At 39.5% G+C, this 23,384-nt stretch overlaps 1 protein-coding gene across 7 annotated transcripts in view; it reads left to right on the top strand.

Moving 5' to 3' along the window:
• Positions 1–23,384, top strand: part of sugct (succinyl-CoA:glutarate-CoA transferase) — a 395,299-nt gene that overhangs the window by 40,108 nt on the left and 331,807 nt on the right. For all 7 annotated transcript variants that reach the window (XR_007247336.2, XR_007247337.2, XM_048529015.2 and 4 more), the window contains exon 6: positions 8,704–8,824. Coding sequence is in view for 5 of the 7 variants with exons in the window: in XM_048529015.2 (XP_048384972.1) it covers positions 8,704–8,824 (121 nt within the window). In the remaining 2 variants the exon portion in view is untranslated. The remainder of the gene's footprint in view (positions 1–8,703; positions 8,825–23,384) is intronic.

Raw genomic sequence — 23,384 nt, 5'->3', positions numbered from 1 at the left:
CACTTTCCCGCCTGCTCCCAATAACCCTTAAACCCGTTAGAAATTAAAAATCTGTCTGTCTTCTCCTTAAATTTATTTGGTGACCCGGTGTCCACCATGCTGTGGGTATTGAATTCCATAGATTTATGGCCCTTTGAGAGAAGTAATTCCTTCTCAGCTCTGTGTTAAATCTGATACCCTTATTCCAAACCAATGCCCTTTCATTCTAGATTTCCCCACAAGGGGAGCCATCTGCTCTATGTCTACATTGTCAATCCACTTTAATATTCTGTGTACCTCAGACAGATCTCCTTTCATTCTTGTAAACTCCAGAGAATATAGAACTAAACTGCTCAATCTGTCTTGTTAAGATAAATCCCTTGTCTCTGGAATCAGTCTAGTCAATCCCCTCTGAACTACCTCCAGTAGAACTACATCCCCCTTCAAGTAAGGGTACAAAACTACAATACTCACGGTCTCGCTAATGCCTAACGCACTAATGCAGCAAAATTTTCCTACTTCTATGCTGCACGGAAAACTGCACTTGCCAACCGGAAAAATACCCATTTATCTCAACTCCCTTCTTTCTCTTGTTAGCCAATATGCTGTTCAAGCTAATATATTACCCCTAACCCCAGGTGATCTTTCATAGTGTCAACTTTTGGAGCAGAACTTATCAAATGACTCTGGAAGTCCAGATTTAAAATGCCTACAGGATTCCCATTATTTGCTTTATGGTCACGTCTTCAAAGAATTCCAGCAACTTAGTCAAACATGATTTACTCTTTGTAAAACCATACTGACCTTATTTAAAGTTTCTGAATGTCCTATTATTTCTTCCTTAATGTTGGATTCTAACAATTTACAAACAACAGACTTTAAACTAACTGACCTCTACTTTCCTACTGTCTGCCTCCTTCCCTTTTTGAATAAGGACGTTATATTATTGTGTGCAGTTCTGGTCGCCCCATTAAAGGAAGGATGTGGAAGCATTGGAAAAGATGCAGAGGAGATTTGCCGGGATGTTGCCTGGTCTGGAGTGAAGGCCCTATGAAGAAAGGCTGAGGGATTTGTGTCTGTTCTCATTGGAGGGAAGGAGGCTAAGTGGGGGGGGATTTAATAGGGACAGACAAGATGATCAGAGGATTAGTTAGGGTGGACAGTGAGAGTCTTCTTCCGAGGATGATGACTTCATCTTGTACGAGGGGGCATAGCTACAAATTGAGGGGTGATAGCTTTAAGACAGATGTCAGAGGCAGGTTCTTTACTCAGTAGTAAGGGTGTGGAACGCCCTGCCTGCCAAAGTAGTTAACTCAGCCACATTAGGGGCATTTAAACAGTCCTTGGATAAGCATATGGATAATGATAGGATGGTGTAAGGGGAGGGGCTTAGATTAGTTCACAGGTCGGCACAACATAAAGGGCCGAAGGGCCTGTTCTGCGCTGTATTGTTCTATATATATATTAGCATTTTTTTCAATGCACTGGAACCTTTCCAGCATCTGGGAAGTTTTGGATTAATATAACCAACGGACCCACTGCTCCTGTTGCCAGTTTCTTTAAGACCCTAGGATGTAGGCTATAAAGGACTTGGTTGAGCCAGTTTGTTTAAATTTAACAACTGAATTCAGAAAAAAATCCACATGCCACAACAGACTGAATCTAGAATTTTAAAAAAATTAAAATGAATGTTTTTGTCCACTCCATCTTGAGAAAGAATCAGCACAGCCACAAGCCCCAGTGCACATGAAAACAAAGTAGGAATGCAGTCACATGCAGGATTCGTCTACCTTCAATCCAGTAGTTTGCTCAGACCGTTTTCCCTAGTGCTGGTGGTTATTTTTGGTACCCCCTTTTCCATAACCTCTGCATTACCTGTTTGAACTATAGTCCTCCTCCATGTAGAGAAGTATAGCAGTCATTTGTAGACAGCAAGCTCCTACAAACAGCAATGTGACAAATGGCCCAATCATGTATTTTGTTTGTGTCGCTTGAGGACAGAATGTTTTTCTGGACTAACAACCACCAAAATCAGTCAGGTTTAACAGCTTTAAATTGCTGAAAATTGTTCTGAGCATGGATTTGGATTTTAATTATGGCCCTGGAGGCTCCATGGTACTGTCAAGATGCTAAAATGTGTGAAAGCCAGGGAGGGAGCATTTTGTGCTCGAGACCCCCAATTAGTGGTGGCAACTGGACTCTGTGATAGAGATAGTAGGAACTGCAGATGCTGGAGAATCTGAGTTAACAAGTTGTAGAGCTGGATGAACACAGCAGGCCAAGCAGCACCAGAGGAGCAGGAAGGTAGACATTTTGGGCCTAGATCCTCCTTCAGCATTTCTGAAGAAGGGTCTAGGCCCGAAACGTCAGCCTTCCTGCTCCTCTGATGCTGCTTGGCCTGCTGTGTTCATCCAGCTCTACACCTTGTTAACACAGACTCAATGATATCTTGGTTTAGTTTGGAGATTAGAGTAACTTGGTACTGCATTGTGTATTGTAGGAATTTTTCAAAACTCCATAGAACCTGTGTGTATTTTGAAGATGTGGGTGGAACCTTGATTTAGAGCTGTGGCTAAAATGTCATAAGAAAGAAAATCATTCAAGAGTGTGTTTAATTTGAGTGTGACTTGTTAGGTGAATCAGACCAGTGACTACATTTCTGCCTTTGTTTTCGTGTGCACTCGGGCTTGTGGCTGTGGTGATTCTTTCTTGAGATGGAGTGGAAGAAAACTTTCCTCACTTTTTAAAAATTCTAGATTCAGTCTGTTGTGGCACATGTTCTTATGAATTCTTTTCTTAAACAAATTGGCTCAAGATGTGAAGCATTAAAAATCACTAACTTATTGAACTGAAATAATGTAAACGTAATTGAAACATTATTATTGGCTGTAAAGGAAACGAAGTGTGGCATGGTTTTTGAGCTCTTTGTGTTGAAATGCTGTGGAGAGACTGATAAGCCAAAGAAGACAATGTATGTAGTTCACGTTAGTTATATCTGGGAAAATTAGTTATCTGCTGACTCCGTACAACTTACATTATCACTGTGAAAACCTGTGAAGCTTTTTAGACTTATGTTCTTCTAGTTCAGTAGGTGACATTTGTAACATCTTATAGATCAGTCTTCTCCAATATGTTAGCCGCTAGTCATCTGTGACTACTAATGAATCTGAATATGGTTTGTTGCATTGATGATCACTAAATAAAAGAATTAGCAAGATACATGATCATTGGACATATCATTTTGATACTCATTCGCATGGCATATGCATGCACACGAACATTTCAGTGCATTTATTGGTGAAATAAAAACAAAAGACAGTGAGCAAGTGTTCTTTGCTCATGCTCTGGTGTCTTGGTTGTTGGTTTTTGGTTTTTACTAAAATTGATGTGACAACTGTGCACTTTAATATCATACTAACACCAACAGTGCTGTATGAAGTGGAGAGCTATGATCATGTGTAGCTTAAACATTCTAAATAAGTAGTTGCATGGCAACATAGAATGTAAATGTTGCTGAATAGAGAGGCATGTTGTTGAACCTTTTCGTCTGGCACTCATCAGGACAAAAGCAAGAATGCCAAATTACAGGTGACCATAACGAATGTATGGCCGGAGAAAAGATTGCACATCAGTTGGCAAGCCGACTCTGATTGGCTAAGGAGTTGCTATGGAGAAAGTGATGGGGAAATATAGGTTTCACAGGCCTCTGGGTAATTAAAAAATGGTCCAGGGCTCAAACATATTCCTCATGTTTTCATGGGACAGATCCCTACAAATGAATGTATGTCTTATCTTGCAAGTATGAATGAGGTGGATGATTAATCAAAATTGCTTGTTGGAGGAGTCATTAATGCACTTAGGACTTTTCAGTGCTTGTTCAGCAAGTGCTGTCCAATCCAGAATCACATCTGACAATAGAGGTTTTGTTTCGGATTTTGCAACTGAAGGATTATGCAGTTTGATTCTATTAGCCAATGGTTAAGCCACATAGCCTACATGCCTGCCATTGTATCAATACTGATACTGATGTTGCTTGGTAATGTGGCCGGAAAAATATCGTTTTGCACTGATTGCAGCATCCTCGTTGTGGAAAATACCACATACATAACTACTGTGTAATAACAGCTTGAAGTAGATTGCTTAATCTGCTGTTCAAATTTTTGCCTTTTAAAAAGTAATTTGAAGTAAATTGAGCAGGCTCGAAAGCCTTTAATGCTGGGATAGAATGAATCAAAGCACTCTTATGAGAACATAGCTATCCAGATCAGATCATTGTTTACTTTACTGTGGAAACTTGAAAGTGGGCCACATGTTGTCACTTTCAGATGCAAAAACTGAATGGAGTCAGGTGGTGTATGGTCTCCACAGAATTTACAGTTTTTGACCTGATTTTGTAACTACAGACTTAATTTTCTCGTCAATGGTAACTCCCAGGATATTGTTATGGTCCAGACCAAACCTCCCCAAAATACATTTAAGGAAGATAATCTAGATCTTAACTTTTTCTTATTTTGAAGGCAAGTGCCAGGTATTACATTCTGGATGCTCTGCGATTGATTAAAGTACCAGTCTAGAAGCAAAACACTCTTTATTTGTACACTATTGTTAAAATACAACAAAAGAAAGAAGAAATTGGAATAACAATTCTGTTGGAAGCTTAACAAAATAATAGATTATTTAACTAATAAACAGTAACTGTTCCAATACAATAACATCCCATAAATACACCCTTAGCAAAGGCAAATTCAGTTAAATAGATTGTCTCAAAGGCTACTGTCTAGTTCAGGAGGTAAATCATCAAGCGAAAATTGTCATCAGAGATAATGGGAACTGCAGATGCTGGAAAATCCAAGATAACAAAGTGTGGAACTGGATGAACACAGCAGGCCAAGCAGCATCTTTGGAGCACAAAAGCTGATGTTTCGGGCCTAGAGCCTTCATCAGAAAAGCGAAAACTATGTGTGCGTGTGTGTGTGTACGTACCAGAATGAGACAGTAGCAGGGAGAGATCTACTGTAGCGTCCAAGATGCCAGCCACTGCTACTGAAAAACTAAAACTAAAATCTTGACTCTGGGGGAGTTTGACCCCATCCTTTCAGGCTGCTTCTGTTGTTCTAATGGTGTTAAAAGAAAAACACAAGGCCGCACATGCTGTTTACTTTATTGGATTCAAATAGCTTGCTTGGTACCTCCTAAAACTTCTGTTCAAAAAATATCCCAGGACAAAATACACCTTTTAAAGCCATTGTACTGTCACAGTATTGATGGCGGGATTTCAGAAATGGTAATGCGATAATATGTCAAGAAGAATGGTAGATTTCCTCTTGTTGGAGATGATGCTGTGTTACATGCTGCTCGTTAGCCTAAGTCTGATTATTACCCTGGACAATCCTGTATATGGACATAAATAGATTCAATAACTGAGAAGCCATGAAAATACTGAACATCCCCACTTCAGACTTTACAAATCGGGGAAGGCCGTTAGTGAAGCAGCTGAAGGTAGTTTGGCCTAGGACACCACCATGAGTAACTCCTGCACCAGGAGCAGCCTCCTCCAGTTTGTTGTTAAATTTTTCACCATCATTCATGACTGGATGTGTCAGGGGTAGAGCTCTTCTAATCTGATCAGTTTGCTGTGGGATCATTTAGTTCAGTATATTGTATGCTGTTCTGCTATTTAGCCTGTTTAGAGGTTTTCACCATGTTGGAAACTCATTTTTAGGCATGCCTGGTGTCACTATTTGCAGGCTATCCTGCATTTCCAGGTTGATTCTGCTGCCCTGCTGATAATGGGAGAGTGAAGGAATTGCTAGGCCATGTTGTGGTCAAATGCAATTCTGCTGCTGTTGATGACCCACTGTGCCTCATGGCTGCCTAACCATTTGCTGATACATCTGTTCTGAATCTGCCCTGTTTAATAAAATGGTAGTGCCAAACAGTGCATGAGAATGGGTCTTCCTCTCCGCAAGAACAGTGATGTTGTCACTCTTAGCAGTGCTTTCATGAAGAAATAGATTTCTGAAAGTTAGATAGGTGAGGATGACACAGGCAGGTTTCATCATACTTTCCTTGCATGTTAGATATGTCCATCACTGTACTGTTATCATATCCAATTGCTTGAAGCTAGGTGGACCTCCTAGTTTTAGAGATTTTGTTTTTAATTCATTCATGGGAAGTAATGGCTGGGCCAGCATTTATTGCCTATCCTTAGTTACAGCTGCGAAGTTGATGGTGAGCTGCTGCCTAGAATCGCTACAGTCCATTTCCTGTAGATAGACCCACAGTGTTGTCAGGAATTTTGACCCAGTGACATGGACGGAACGATGGTTCATTTCCAAGTCAGGATGGCAAATGGTTTGGAAGAGAAGTTGCAGATGGTGGTTTTCCCCATGTATTACTGTCCTGGTCCTTCTACACTGCAGTGAGTTTGGAAGGTACTGTCTAAGGAGTATTGGTGAATTTCTGCAGTGCAGAATGGTACACACTGTTGACACTGAGCATTTATATGTATGTGATGCCAATCAAACAAGCTGTTTGTTATCGATATTGTCAAGCTTCTTGGGTACTGTTGAAGCTTCACTCATTCAGCAAGTGGAGAATACTCTATGACACTCTTGACTTGTGAATTGTTGACAGTCTTTGGGAGACGTAGAAGGTGATTACTGTCATCTGCTGTTGAGGTAGCAATATTTATATGGTTAGACCAATTCAGTTTCTGCTTTATGGTAACCCACAAAATGTAGTTAGTGGGGGATTCAGTGATGGTAATGGCATTGAATGGCAAGGGGAGATGGCTGGACTTTGTCACTTGGAGATGGTCATTCCCTGGCACTTGGGTGGCACAGTTGTTAATTGCGACTTATTAGCAAAATCTAGATATTGCCCACCTCTTGCTATATTTGGACAAAGATTGCATCAGTATCTGAGGAATTGCAAATTGTAAGAATGTTGTGTAATCATTGGCAAACATCCACACACTGACTTTACCATTGAGGGAATGCCATTGACAAAGCAGCTGAAGATGGTTGGGCCTACAAATTCCCTTGAGGTACTCTTTCAAAGATGTTTGTAGTTAGGTGATTGACCCCCAGCAGCCACAACGGAGTAGCTTGTGAGACCATTTCAGAGGGAGAGGGTTCAGAGTCACATGCAGGCCTGATGGGTAAGGACAGCAGATTTTCCTTCCCTGAAAACTGAACCAGATAGCTTTTGACAAGAATTGATAATAGTTTATTCAAGAGGCAACTGAATATAGCACTTGGGATGAATGGGATCAAAGTTTATAAGGAGAAAACGGGATTATGCTGTTGAGTTTCACAATCAGCCGTGATCATGAAGAATGGTAGAGCAGGCTCGAAATGCCAAATGGCTGCCTCCTGCTTCTATCTTCTCTGTTTACAATGTTTCTTGTGGTCACCATAAAACCAGCTTCTAATTCCAGATTTTTATTAATCCGGTTTATAGTGAGATTTGAATTCTGTGTTCTCAGAGCGTTAGCTTGAACATTCAGATTACTAGTCCAGTGACATTATCACTACACCACCATATTTCCCAATCTGAATTTTACTGAGATGTGCCCTGTCTGGTACACTTGTGTCAGAATTTCAAAATTAATGCATGAGAATGACTCTAGTGCTATGTAGTGAATGGTAGTATCTGTTTATTTAACAAACATGGGAAGAACATCCACCTTTTCAGTAGAGACAACACAGTGTAGAGCTGGAGGAACACAGCAGGCCAGGCAGCATCAGAGGAGCAGGAAAGTTGATGTTCCAGGTCGGGGCCCTTCCCCAGGGAAAAGAAGAAGCCTTTTCTTTAGGGTGTTTTTTCCTGATATTAACATGGCTTAAATAGTGTCGCTATTGTCTAATCTGTGGCTAATCAGCAATATCTGTTGGACACCAATGTTTTGAATCTGTATAAACTGTGCTAACATGGTGCTGGTGAAAATCTTTATGGACTTATTCTATTTCCAAGTTGTGAATTTTTGCGTAATTTGTTAAAGGTAGCTTAACTGCAGGAGTTCTTGTCACATTCACCTCGCTCTAACATTGCCCTGTCACGGTTTTTACCATGTATTACTGGAATAGTTACAACGAGGAAAGACTTTAGAGATAAATTTACCAAGGTCTTGGATGAATTTAGTGTGGTACAGTAACAGCCACTCATGACATTCAGTTTTCTTTTGGGCATAAAGATTTTGAGTTCTCCACTAATTTGAGCTGACCTCTTTATTAAAATAACCCTGAGGCTTTTTTCAGTGCAAGCTGCATTTGATGATCTAATAATTTAAAGTAAAAAACAGGAAACATAGCTGGCTAACTTGTATCTCTAAGTATTAAATCAGAGATTACCCTCGATGATTCAAAGTTGAGACTTCTAAGTTATCCAGCTTTGTTCTTAATCTGACATTCTGTGTGCACTATTCTGATGTATAAAACTGACCAACCTACTTGTAGTTGTGGTTTATTATTAAAATCAAGAAATGCAACCCCGAAAAGAAAGGGAAGGAACTATAAAAATTGTTGGAGCTCACATCCAGCTTTTTACTATTAGCACAGATCAGTGGTTTTGAGGTTAAAAGCTGACCGATGACATGCAGTTCATTTAGTATTTGTTCCAAATGTGTTTCTCTCCATCATTGTTCCAATATAATGTGTGTGGTTTCTAATAGATAAAATCTGTAACGAATTACAAAACATGCCTTTGATTTGTATCCGACAGCTGGCATCGGTTTGTGATGTGCTGATTGAAAACTATGTTCCTGGGAAGCTAGCAGAAATGGGACTGGGATATAGGCACATACAGGAGATTGCACCACACATAATTTATTGTTCAATTACAGGTAAGATATTATTTGGACTTGTAGGTTATTTATTTGTGTGAATTTATTAAGCAATAATTTTTATTTATTCTGTAGTTACCCTTTCAGAAATGCTAAAGTTGCATTTATATAGTGCCTTTTATGACCTCACAATACTCCAAAGTGCTTTGTGGCCAATGAAGTACTTTTCAAATACAACTGCTGTTGTAATGTCAGTAACTACATGCTGTGCAGACTGTATTGCTGTTGTGTGTGAAGCCAAACTGTTGTGAGAATGAAGTTTTTCTTTTCTTTGGGTATCAGTTATGTATCTTTCATCTTTAAGGAGTAGATTTCCTAAAAATTGAAATTCATGCTTCCCGTGTTTATTTATAAAGGTCTCTCTCCTCCATTTCCTCCCCCACCCTCTTCAATCTTGTCTTAGTTTTTCTTTGTCAGATTCACATTAACAGAAAAGAAACAGCGGATGAATATTGTTGTTTGAGCTCAATCATACTCAGAACTTTTCCTTTCTATACAGCGAATTTAAACTTTTGGAGACAAAAGCAGAAAATAACAGGAAAGACTCAGCAGGTTTGGCGGCATCTGTGAAGAGAAAGCAGAGTTAACATTTCGGGTCTGGTGACCTTTCTTCAGAACTGATTATAGCTCGGAAAACGTGGGAATAAATGCTGACGGTGGTGTGGGGGAACAGGCGAGGTGTAAACCATAGGTGGAGATAGAGGCCAGAGAGTGAGAAAATCAATTGTTCATACAAAAGAATGGATAACAGTCAGCCTGGGAGAATGAATAGCTGTTAATGGGGAATAGTAGTAGCAACAATGGGTTTTTTTGCAGTAGCAGCCCATGTGATGACAAGGCCTGGTGTGTGGTGGTTGGGATAAGGACATGGGAGAGGTGCTCAAGCCCTAAACTTGTTGAACTTCTCCAGAAGGTTGCAGAGAAAAGGAGATGCTGTTCTTCCAGCTTGTGCTGAAATTTGCTGGAGCACTGCAGCAATTCTGAGGCAGAGATGTTGGCCATGGGTGATGTGCTGAAGTGGCAGGGAATCAGAAGCTCAGGGTCATTTTTGCAGACAGAACGTAGGTGTTCTGCAAAGCAACCCACACTTTGTCTCCCCAATGTAGAGGAGACCACATTGTGTGCCGTGAATGCAGTCGACTACGTTGAGTCAAATGCAAGTCAATCAGTGCTTCACCTGGAAGGTGTATCTGGGGCCATGGATTGTGAGGAGGGAGGAAGTAAATGGGTAGGTGTTACACCTTCTGGATTGCAAGGGACTGTGCTGTGGGGGTGTGGGGAGATGTTTGGTTTGAAGGAGGAGTGGGCCAAAGCGTTCCAGAGAGAGTGGTCCCTGCGGAGGGCTGAGAAAGGAGAGGAGGGCAATATGCATCTAGTGCTGGCATCCTGCTGGAGGTGGCGGAAATGGCAGCCAATGGTTCTCTGGATGTGGATACTGGTAGGTGAGGATGCAGGAGACCCTGTTGCTGTTGTGGGAAGGAAGAGAGGGGGGTAGTGCTGAAGTGTGGGAGATGGGTTGGTCATAGCCCTGTCAATCACTGTGGTTGGGAATCCTGGATTGAGGAAGAATTTAGACATTTCAGAGGCTCCCTTGTTGAAGTTGGCATCATTGGAACAGATGCAATGGAGATGGAGGAGCTAGGGGAATGGAGTCCGTACATGAAACACAGCATGAAGATGTATAGTGAGTGTAACTGTGGAATGTCGGTGGGTTTGTAAAGGTTATTGGTGGCCAGCCTATCCCCAGAAATGCAAACAGAAATTTTGAAGAAGGCAAGGGAGGGATCAGCGATGGACCAGGTGAATATGAAAGCAGGATGGAAATTGGAAACAAAATAGATAAACTTTTCCAATACCGGACACGAGAGAGAAGCAACACCAATGATGTCATCATGGTGCTCAAAAAAGAATTGTGGGTGGGAGCTAGAGTAGGCTTGGAGTAAGGAATGTTCCAGGTACCCTGCAAGGAGACAGGAATTACTGGGGCCCATGCAGGTACTCGTTGCTATACCTTTGGCCTGAAGAAAGTTGGATGAATTAAAGGAGAAATTGTTCAGAGTGAGGACTAGCTTGGCCAAGTGGAGGAGGTTGGTGGTGAATGAGGACAATTCAGGCCTTTTTTTCCAGGAAGAAGCAGAGATCCCTGAAATCAAGCTGCTGAGGATGACATATGAAGGGATTGCATGTCCATTGTAAAAAGGAATGGCTTGAGCCCATAAACTGGAAATTCTGAAACTGACTGAGGAATCGCAATTGCAACTGAAAGAGATTGAACAAGGGAATAAAAAATCAAATTGAGATAGAAAGAGATGAGTTCTATGGGGCAGGAACAGAAAGAAACAATGGGTCTACCTGGGCAATCCTGTTTGTGGATTTTAGGGAAGGAGGTAGAAGCGGGCTGCATAGGGTTGTGGGACTATGAGCTTGGTGGCTGAGACAGTTGGGAATGATACATTGGAGTATCAAAGGCGTGTAAGCAAATGTGCCATTGTACTTGCCTTTCCCCCAACTTGCATGTATTATTAAATCACTTCTAACTTGGAATTCATGAATACGGCATCTACCTCCTGGTGTTCAGCTCATGGCAACTTGCAACTGCACCTTAATTTCACCAACGTATTTCTTCCTCCTGTTAGTACAGAAGAGCATCTCCTTGTGGTCCTTGGGATGTGTCAATAAAATGAGGCATAGCTTTTGAATATCTGGATGCTACCAGTTCCTTTGCTTGTACAGCTGACATTAAAATCTATCAAATTGCATGTTTAATGTGTTGTTAATAATTGGCTTGAAATAGATTCATTGTTGTGTCAAATGCACGCATGCTAGTTGGTCAGGAAGCCTGGAAATTGTATGGCAAAAAATGGGTTAAGTATTCCCTGACAACCCACTTAATTCTGGATTTCCCATCTCACTACTGGAACCCTGTGCTGCTCAACCTAGATGACTGTATCCTGAATTAGCCAAAGATTCCTGATTGTAATTTTTCATGATTGTTTATTCACTGTTAGTCTCTAATGAAACCTGTTACCTGGTTTGAGTGGCTGCTCTGAAACAATATGTACGTAGGTATGTACATATACATATGTCCTTTCCAGCTTATACAAATTCTCTAAAATCATGCTTTTAAAATGATTCCAATGATTTTTTAATTTCTATGAAGACTGGAAAAGGAATTTACAGCACGTACATTAATAGACATTTCAAATTGGAATAGAAAGGCGGTTTTATATGGCATCTTTTCATAGACAGGATGAGTAAATTACATCCTAACCCTGACAACCCCAGATAATGTAATTTCATTCAATACAAAACAAAAGAGGGGTAAAAAAAAAAACACTTCCAAGTTAGAAGTGATTTAATAACATATGCAACTTAGTATTTAACTCGAGGGAAACTTTCCCAACTCTCCATCTCACAGCGTGGGCACGTGAGCTGCAGAAACCTCAGTAAAAGGTAATTATTACCATTATTTTTCTGAGTCCCAGAGGCTATGCCTCAAGAAGGTTAGAGCAAGCAAGTAGAAGACATCACCACAGAAATTCCCAATGAGCTACTGTATTTTCAAATGCAGTGGTTCAGATGCAGGCAAAAGTGACCATTTTGCACAAACCATGGGGCTGGACTGGTGCTTGGCTCTCAGTAAGAATCATGTTATGTGAAAGGTAAGTGGATCACCAGTCAAAATGCTTGATCAATGTGATCACCTGGCCAGTTCTCAATGATCTGAGGTTGTCAGAGGGGCATTTTCGAAAGTATTTTTTTTCAATGGCCCTGTGTTTGTTTTTTTTACCCCTGTTTTGTTTTGTATTGAATGAAATTACATTATCTGGGGTTGTCAGGGTTAGGATGTATTTTACTCATCCTGTCTATGAAAAGATGCCATATAAAGCCGTCTTTCTATCCACGTGAGATTGAGTAATGATTTTAATGGAGGATAATTTGCAACACCTATTAACGTACGTGCTGTAAAGTCCTTGTCCAGTCTTAATAGGAATTTAAAAAAAATCAATGGAGTCATTCTAAAAGCATGATTTTAGAGAATTTGGATAAGCTGGAAAGGACATGCTTTGAAATGACAATGTTTTTTAGACAAGTGCCAGGTCTCCAGATAGAATTAAAACCGAAAGAACTGCAGATGCTGTAAATCGGAAACTAAACCAGAAATTGCTGGAAAAACTCAGCAGGTCTGGCAGCGTCGATGGAGATAAATCAGAGTTAATGTTTAGGGTCAGGTGACCCTTCTCAAAACAAATTAGTTGGAAGCAAATTTTCTCAACATGTCTATGATGAAACTTTCAAGAACAGTGGCTTGAATGGTAATTTGCTGCATCGGTTCTAAGTTTGAGAAGACTCGGAATTGTACTTTGTGATATGAAGTAAGGATTTAGTTATTTCAGCGCAAAGTTTAGTGTTTAGATATTTTTCCTGTGTCTCTAAGGGAATATTGTGCGCTCTTGTAAAATGCGTAATGTGCATTGCAAAGGACTGTGAGATGAGGAATCTGTACAGTCTGGCAGGCTGGAATGTTTATTGTCAGTCTGGTAAAACGTTTGTAGTTCAGACCCAAAATCAGTAAACAGTCTAATCGTCAACAAAAAAATAAACATGTGGGTCAACTGATTGTTAGGAGTTAGATAACTGTCCAAGTTGTTTATGAAAATGAGGAAAAGCCCAGCAGATGCAGCATTTGCTAAATGTAGAAATGTTCTAAAAGTTCAAAAATTACCAGTTGGCAAGCATTTAACAGCATGTTTTTACTACTACTTTCTTAATGTGACATAAGATAACTAAAGAATATTAGCATTACAACTTACAGTACTGTAGTACTTTTAATTTATCTTAAACTGTTTCACATCTGTATAATCAGTCAAAACTGTTACAACTGAGCCAAAGGATATGATATTAAGTAAAGCGATCAAAAACTTGGCCAAAATGGCAGGTTTTAAGGAGCATCCTAATGGAGAAGAGCGTATATGTGTTTGTAAATGTTATGTACATTGTAAAGCATCAGAAGAAAATGGTGGACCTTGTATTACTGGGATCCTGTGTACCACATGAACCTGCAAAATCCATCTGTAATGGAAAACAGACTCCGACCTCATTTAACTCTTATAGATCACGTTACAGAGATACCTGTCCTGATTCAATCTGGAAGGAGACCCTTTCTGTCCAATAGAACGACCCAGAGACCCTTAATTTGACAGTCCAAAACAGTCCCAATTCCTGTATTTAGATTCAATGTGCTGTTCTTAAAGTGTAGGTGTGCATTCCTTTAAGGCTACACATTCCAGCTATTAAAGATGAATTACTTTTTTAAATTGTAATTTATGCGAAATAGTCTCTGATAGGATATTATACCTGATGTGACAATGCTGACCTTATCTCCAATGACATAAGAAACTGGACATGGTTAGCATGGTATTGAAGAATTCACAGGCATTTATTACAAAAACAGAAGTTGCTGGAAAAGCTCAGCATGTCTGGCAGCATCCGTGAAGAAAAAGAAATCAGAGTTAACGTTAACTCTGATTAACTCTGATTTTCTTTTTCTTCACAGATGCGGCCAGACATGCTGAGCTTTTCCAGCAACTTCTGTTTTTGTTCCTGATTTACAGCATCTGTAATTCTTTCGGTTTTTATACATGATTATTACAGCTGTTTTAAAATATGAAAATGTTAGATTCATGCGTGTTTGAGCTAAACTATCAAATTACCCAGCAGTCATTATTATTGGAATTTTCTTCCTCATTTTCTCTTATGTGATTAATTTGTCATTCATTGGCCTGTGCTTTGCAATTGGCAACTTGATTGGTAGGGGCATCATATGATCTGGGCTGCCAGCGTATTTGAGAAAGCTTTGGTATTCAAGTATTTATGTTCAGATTTCTCATTCTCACACTCTGCTCAGTCTGTAGTTTTGGTAATTCTCTACCTGTATTCTCGTTCTCTTTTTCATTTTTCTCAGTCTTTGGAGAAGAATGTTCTGTGTCATGTGATAGTTCAACAATCGACTGCTAGTTGATATATTCCTTCTGAGCATATGTTGCGTTAGGGATGGATTTCTTTTTTCTGCTGGTATTGCGGCAAACAAAGCAAAAATCTTGGTTTGTTGTTCGACACTTAATGAACATTGATTTGATGGTGAATGTCCTATGTCCTGCTAGACCCTTTATGTGTGAGTAGTGGGGTGCTGTGTGATATGTGTCACTAGCCACGTACTCTACATGTCTTGAAATGTTTTGCTCCTGAACTGTGGCCTCTGTGTCTTCCAGAGGAGTTAATAAAGGAGAAAATTTTAATTGGAGGTATATTTAAATGTCACAATCCAGTTTCATAATACAGAGTTGGATTCAAGAGTGACAGCATAAAAAGAGATGTTGTATTTGGGATGGTGAAGCAAATTCTAGTAGAAGGAATTGTTTTTTTTTAATTTTGGGAAATGGCCTGGCGAGTTCAAGAATATTGCTTTCACCAAAGGTCGTTGGGTAACCATTAGAGGTAGAAAGTCTTAAATATCACAAGAGGAACATCCTGGATTGTTTTCTGGTGTGACAAGGTCTTGGACCAATGGTATTAGACAGGAAGGAAAAAGAGCCCGTGAAACAGGTTTATAATTTGGAAAATCAGTTTTCTGCAACAATTTTTGAATTTTGGAACAATAATTGAAAATAAAGAAAGAGAATGTGGCTGTGTTTTTGTCCATTTTTTTAATGAAATGCAAGTGGATTTGTTACATCAAATAGCGTACTCAGATTGAATCAGAAACAGCACATTTGTGTTATTACATGAAAGCAAAGTATTCATATGGAAATGGAGTCCACCTCAAATACAGTTAATTTGGAATGAACAGTGGTCCATCAGTGGTAATTCATGTGAGTATTTTGAGAAAATTTTACAAGTGATTCAAATTCCAGTGACAGATCATTTAGGTATGAGGAAAACACAGACTGAAATATTGAAACATTTTTATTGGCCAGGATTACATAAAGATGTGGGCACATTTTGCCAGACATGCCTTAGGTATCTGACAGTGGGGAAACAGAAGCCTGTAGTTAAACCTGCACCTTTAACTCTGATATCTGCTTTTGAATAACCATTTAGAGAGCTCTTAATAGATTGAGTAGGACTCTTACCCTAAACTAGAATAGGAACCAGTATCTGTAAATGATTACAGATGTTTCCTGAAGTTTTCCTGAAGAGGTGCGCTTGGGGAAAATTACTGCAAAGTGATGGTGGAAAAATTAGTTCAGTTTTTCTTGTATGAGATACGGATTACCTGAAAATATACAATTAGATCAATGTTTAAATTTTATGTCACGCACATTCAAAGAAATTATGACTAATTTGGAACAAAAGTGTTTATTTGCTTATTGCCCACGTGAAAAAATAGTATCAAGGGTTGAAGACCTTTAGTAGGACTTATTGCCAACCATGTCTCAATAATTGGAATGAAGGAATTCCTTTCTAACTGCTTGTTATTAGGGACCCTTCAAATGGATCCACAGGAGTTAATCCTTTTGAAGTCCTGTATTGACTTGAGGTGAGAGGGCCACTTAAATTTATTAAAGAGAAATTACTAGCCCAAAAATTCAGAGATTTTGCATGCATCCTGTGTTTTGAGTTTGAGAGAAGCTAACCAAAGCACATGTGGTGACTGAAAAGCATTTTGTAGGATGCTCAACAACCAACGACAATAGGAGCACATAAGATGGCCAAAGTTTGAAATTTTGTTGCAAGAGACAAGATGTTCGTGCTACCTATCTCTGGAGAACCATTACAAATAATGTTCACTGGTCCTTATCAAATTAAGAGGAGACTCAATGGTGTGAATTATGTATTGATTATTCCAAACAGAAGAGAGAAGCAGTGAATGTTTCATGTTACATGTTGAAATGATATAGTGGCGGTGATGATAGTCTGGAGACAAGTATACATACGGCAGCAAAGAAATACTAACTGAAACAGAAACATCAGAACGTTGGAGAATGAATTCAAAATTAAAAATTTGAAAGTTGACTTTGCAGTTACCAAACTGGAAACACAGAGGTGCTTAAAAAGAGAGTTTTATCTTCCAGAAAACTGTTGATGTGACTTATGAAGGCTATTGCAGAATCACAAATCCATTTGAGGGAAAATATTCAGGAAGCATGGTTTGGTTGTTTACAATGTTAATTTTGGGGATGCGTTAGCTTTCAACACCATGCTTGCAAAGTCAACCCTGAGATATTAGCTCATGTGAAGGAAGTGAATAAGTTCATAATGGATAATGATATTATTGAACTGAGACACAGTACCTGGGGATCATTTGACGTCATGGTGCTGAAACTTGATAGGTCATATAGTTTCTGTATTGATTATTACATATTTAACGTGATAACAAAAGCTGATTTGCATCCTGTTCTGAGATCGGAGGATTCCATTGAATGGTTTGGACATGCATAACCACATCACAAACATTTATTTGTTAAAAGAATGTTGTCAAGTTTCATTAACGGATGCAGCCAAAGAAATAGTGCCTTTGGAAGCACCAGATGGATGACTTTGAGGAGAAGTCATGCTGTTTGAAAGGAAAAGCGCACCAGCATTGGTGGCTAATAGTGGCTAACAGTGGCTAATCCAAAATAAGTCATTAAATGAGTATGAACATTTGATTGTTTTTAGCAAAACCTTGAGAGAACATTAACACCAATTGGCTGAACTAATTAATCAGTACTAAAGGGTAAGTGAATTTGCAAATGCCAAGTTGACATATTTGGGCCACTTTGTAGAACACAGCCAAGTTCTGCCTCAAGAAGTGAAAGTCAGGCCTATTTTGGATTTTTCAATGTATTGGTTAAAACGTGAAATTTTGCATTTTGGCATGCCTGGATTTTATTGCAAGTTTTTTGAACTGCAGCACTGTCATTGCACTGCTTACAGATTTGTTGCAGAAACACAGAATATTTGAATGGATAGAAGTCTGTGAAAGACTCTTTGAAAACCAAAAAGCTGTACTGACAACTGCATTGATTTTAGATGTGACTAATTATGAAAGGCCATTCAGACTGGCTGCTGATTGTTAGCAATATCAGCGATATCAGTCTTGCTGCAAAATGATGAAGTCAGAACTGAACAATCTTATTTTTCAAATAAACTAACTGCATATCAGCAAAAATTTCTACATTAGAAAAGGAGACATTGACCCTGTAATTATTTTTTTAAACTAAATCTGAGATGACTCTCGGATGCTAATGGGTATTTGTCTACATTCGGTGAATTTCAGTTTAGAAGGTTTTTATTTTGATTAGAGGCAGCACCTACAGCTTGAAAAATGTTTTAGGGTTTCAGTTTAGCCACTTTAGAGAGGTCTAGGCTGAAGTTGGATTTGTAAAATAATTGCTCCTGAGAGAGAGAGAGAGAGTTTCAAACTGTTTAGAAATAGGTTACTTCACTGTAAGGTGTTTAATTTTAAAGTTCCAGACCAGAACAGGTTATTTGAATCTGACAAAGTCCAAGCTGAGTTGCATGGAAAAAAAAAGTTGTATGAAGGCTCAAGAAAGAAGTTGTCAGAGTCTCCAGTCTAGGAACTGAAGCCATTGTTGAACTAAACCCTGTAGATGAAAGAGAGAAGTGAATTCTCTGTGGTGTTTAACTGCTGTAAAGGATTGTTATTGGGATTAATGGGATTGTATGATACCATGTGATTCAAGATATTAAATTGGTGTTATGCGCTCATAGTTCAGTTTATTCCCATTTTGATTTCAATTCTTTTTGTGTAATAAATTTATGTGCTATTATTAAAACTAAATCTGGAGCATTGTCTGTTTGCATTTCAGTGAAAGATCGCCTTGCTAAAATATGATCTATCAAGCCAGATTTCAGTTTGGGATCTGACTTGTCCATAAGACATAGAAGTGGAAGTAAGGCCATTCGGCCTATCGAGTCCACTCCGCCATTTAATCATGGCTGATGGGCGTTTCAACTCCACTTCCCTGCACTCTCCCCGTAGCTCTTAATTCCTTGTGAGATCAAGAATTTATCAATCTCTGCCTTGAAGACATTTAACGTCCCGGCATCCACTGCGCTCCGTGGCAATGAATTCCATAGGCCCACCAGACTCTGGCTGAAGAAATTTCTCCTCATTTCCATTTTAAATTTACCCCCCTAACTCTCAGGCTGTGCCCACGGGTCCTAGTCTCCCCGCCTAACGGAAACAACTTCCCAGCGTCCACCCTTTTTAAGCCATGCATTATCTTGTAAGTTTCTATTAGATCTCCCCTCAACCTTCTAAACTCTAACGAAGACAATCCCAGGGTCCTCAGCCGTTCATTGTATGTTAAACCTACCATTCCAGGGATCATCCGTGTGAATCTCCGCTGGCCACGCTCCAGGGCTAGTATGTCCTTCCTGAGGTGTGGGGCCCAAAATTGGACACAGTATTCTAAACTAGAGCTTTATAAAGTCTCAGAAGCATATCACTGCTTTTATATTCCAACCCTCTTGGGATAAGTGACAACATTACATTCGCCTTCTTAATCACAGACTCTACCTGCAAGTCAACCTTTAGAGAATCCTGGACCAACACTCCCAGATCCTTTTATACTTTTGCTTTATGTTTAGAAAATAGTCCATGCCTGTGTTCTTTTTTCCAAAGTGCAAGACCTCGCATTTGCTCACGTTGAATTTCATCAGCCATTTCCTGGACCACTCTCTTAAACTGTCTAAATCTTTCTGCAGCCTCCCCATCTCCTCAGGACTTCCACCTATCTTTGTATCATTGGCAAACTTCCCTAGAATGCCGGGGGGTCCCTTCATCCAGATCATTAATATATAAAGTGAACAGCTGCAGCCCCAACACTGAACCCTGCGGGGCACCACTCGTCACTGGTTGCCCTTCCGAAAAAGAGCCTTTTATCCCAACTGTCTGCCTTCTGTCAGACAGCCAATCCTCAATCCAAGCCTGTAGCTCACCTCGAACACCATGGGCCCTCACCTTGCTCAGCAGCCTCTCGTGAGGCACCGTATCAAAGGCCTTTTGGAAGTCTAGATAGATAACATCTACTGGGTTTCCCTGGTCTAACCTACTTGTTACCTTTTCAAAGAATTCTAACAGGTTTGTCAGGCACGACCTCCCCTTACTAAAGCCATGCTGACTTCTTTTAATCTGACCCTGCACTTCCAGGAATTTAGAAATCTCATCCTTAACAATGGATTCTAGAATTTTACCAACTACCAAAGTTAGGCTAATCGGCCTATAATTTTCCATCTTTTGTCTTGTTCCTTTTTTAAACAAGGGTGTTACAACAGCTATTTTCCAATCATCTGGGACTTTCCCAGACTCCAATGATTTTTGCAAGATCATAACCAAAGCCTCCGCTATTTCCTCAGCCATCTCCCTCAGAACTCTAGGATGTAGCCCGTCGGGGCCTGGAGATTTATCAATTTTTAGACCTTTTTAGCTTTTCTAGCACTTTCTCTTTTGCAATGCCTACCACACTCAACTCTGTCCCATATCCTGTGATGACTTCGGCTGGAATTGTAATACTTAGGTCAACTGTAGACAAATTTTCAGTATGAAATAGCCCGTGAGGTCTTCAAGCTGATGTTAAGATCCTGTACATTCATGACACTTTACACCTGTTGCCAGAAAATGCTCTGCTAACTTGGAAAGTCCTGGTTTCGAGTTCCACTTGAGTAAACCTCAAGTGGAAGTTGGTGCAGTGATCCTGAACCAAACTGGGTTCTCCATCCCTACCCCTTGTTAATTTTTCATCTTTAAAAAAGCGTGTTAGGCATAATATGTGTCTTTTCTCAAATTTCAAAATTTATCTTGGTCTCAGCAAAACCTCTTGAAGTTTATTTCTTAAAAAAATATATATTTGGCTACAATCCAATGAATCTGAATTCAATGTTCCAGATATATAGGAGCTTGTATCATGGTTTCATCTTATCAAGAAACATTTTTGTTTGGAACAGTTGTGGAAGTGGGAATAATTAATCATTTACCATTGCAATGTAAAATCAGAGCCCTGATTGCTCAGTATAAATAATTTTATTTGCCTCTGTTATGCAGTTCTTTTCCTCCAATAGAATTTAGAAAAGGGTTGACCTATTCTTTGTTCTTTCCATCGAATATTATTTGAAAATTCAGGAGTCTCCCACTAGATTTGGATCCCAGGCCTTCAGAGTTGATATTGGCTTTTCTAAGACAACTTAAGCTCATCTCTGGAAGCACCAATTAATATTGGAAGTGTATATTTAAATGAAACAGTAATGGTGTGTTAACATTTTGCAGAGTCCTTTCTTCAAGTAAACAAAATACAAAGCTCACATTAAGTACTTCAGTCTTACCCTGTGCTTCTCAGCATATACCATTTTCTTTGTCCCTAATAGACCATATCCCATCTCTTACTACCCAATTCTTGTTAAATTCTGGTTGCAAGCTTTTGTATTACCATTAAAAATGTATATGTATTTTAGTCAACATGAAGAGAAATGTTTATGTAGACCTCAGCAGCAAACAGGACATGATTCTGCACCTTCTTGCCCAGAGCTAGGGACACTATTGTTGCATCCCTTTGTATTAATTTAGCAAATTTGGCAGCACTTGTGGAGTGAAAACAGATTTGACATTCAGAACTGAAGAAGGGTCATTGGAGTCAACGTTAATGCTGCTTGATGTCCACAGATGCTACCACTCCCCCTAAGTTTCTCTGGAAATTTCTGATTTTGTTTCAGATCATCTGGAATTCTTGGTTTTATTATCTTTTTATTACCTTTCGTGTTTACTGCCATCCTGTCATAAATACTCACAATTTGCAAATATCATTTTTCTATTTACTTGCCCTCTTGACTTGTATTTGTCTTGCATATGACTTGAAGAATTCACTTGATGTACAGCACACACCCTCTCTTTTTTGTCATCTTCTCTGTCTTCTTTGTCTTACAAGGTGTTTTGCTTTGATTTGCCTGACTTACCTATTGTTGAAATATGCTTAGCCTGCACCTGAAACATCTTTTCCTTAAAGGTTACCCATTGTTCCATTGCAGTTTTTCTGCTGAACTTTGGCTCAACTAATTTCTCAGCATTATATCCAGCAATGTTTCCTTCCTAGTTGAACCAAGAACATAAGGAAGTTAAGGAAGTTCTTCTAAACACATTTCAAAAATTCATTCTGAGATAACAAGGTTTAGAGCTGGATGAACACAGCAGGCCGAGCAGGAAGGCTGACGTTTCAGGTCTAGACCCTTCTTCAGAAAATCATCCCTACACCTTGTTATCTCAGATTCTCCAGACTCTGCAGTTCCTACTATCTCAGAAATTCATTCCCCTGCTTTCCCTCTTTAACATTATCCCAATCAATCAAAGTAATTAGAACTTACCAATATTATCAATTTATAATTGTTGCACCTCTGTTGTTTCCCCGCAGATTTGTTCCTCTTCTGTCTTCTATTGTTTGGAGATCTAGAGAATAACCTCAAGGAGATTAATCATGCCGTTTTGTTTCTCAACCCTTACCAAATGGATTCTGTTCTCTTTCCCCACCCTCAAGGATATCTTTCAACATTACAGTGGCCTCCCTAATCACACCGTATGTCCTTAGCTGAAATAACTTCCAAACTAAAATACATCGCCAGGTGTATGAAAAAAACTAAAATATTTGAAAATAAATACTTACCTGTATTTTTGGACTGACCAGTCTCTATTTAGTGGCAGATGTTAGTGCATGAAGCAGTTGAGACGCAGCACTGCAATTATCTACCACTAGATGGAGCCCTCAAGTGTGAGTTCAGAACAGAGGTCATGACAAGGGAATGGCTGGAAACAGCCTCAAGAGATTAAGAGCATAGAACAGGGAGCCAGGTTGGGACCAAGGCACAGGGAGGCTACACGAGGAGAGGGAATCAAGTCGTGGGGGTGGGAGGGGGTGGGGAGGGTAGTGCTGGGTGGCAAGACCTATTTCCTTGCAAAAATCTTCAGCCTGAAGATCTTCTGAGATCTGCAAATAATTGATTGGGTCCCTACGTCAGTCAGTTCTGATACATGATGGCTCAACAAAGTTAAACTGGAAGTGACATTGTGAGTTGAAGAAGTAGGTCCAAAAATAAAGTGACATTCAGATAAAATGAGATTAAGCAGGCTAATGTATATTAATTTATAATATAGTTTGGTAAACTAATTTAGTTGTTTCTCTTTTCCTTCTGAATTGTTTTATTTCTTTCCTAATTGTCCCATCCCCCTTTAAACATCCTCTCCTTTTTTTCTCAGTTCATTGATTGTGTGTCTTCACTGGCTACATAGAACATAGAACAATACAGCGCAAAACAGACCCTTCGGCCCTTGATGTTGCGCCGACCTATGAACTAATCTAAGCCCCTCCCCTACACTATCCCATCATTATCCATAAGCTTTAGCAGAATATAATTCACCTGGTCTCTTCTGAGCACCGTATTAAAATGCTTTTCACTGCTGTCCTCTTTCGGTTTGTTAGTATTCTTTTCCTAGTTCACTTTACCAAGTTCCATTTTCACTCCTTTAAAATTTGCTTTGATCTACTATTTTGTCTATGTCTTTCTAACG

Source organism: Stegostoma tigrinum, chromosome 5, assembly GCF_030684315.1.
Source record: "Stegostoma tigrinum isolate sSteTig4 chromosome 5, sSteTig4.hap1, whole genome shotgun sequence".
Lineage (NCBI taxonomy): Eukaryota > Metazoa > Chordata > Chondrichthyes > Orectolobiformes > Stegostomatidae > Stegostoma > Stegostoma tigrinum.
Note: the sequence above shows the minus strand (reverse complement) of the source record. Positions and strands in the feature narration are given on the sequence as shown.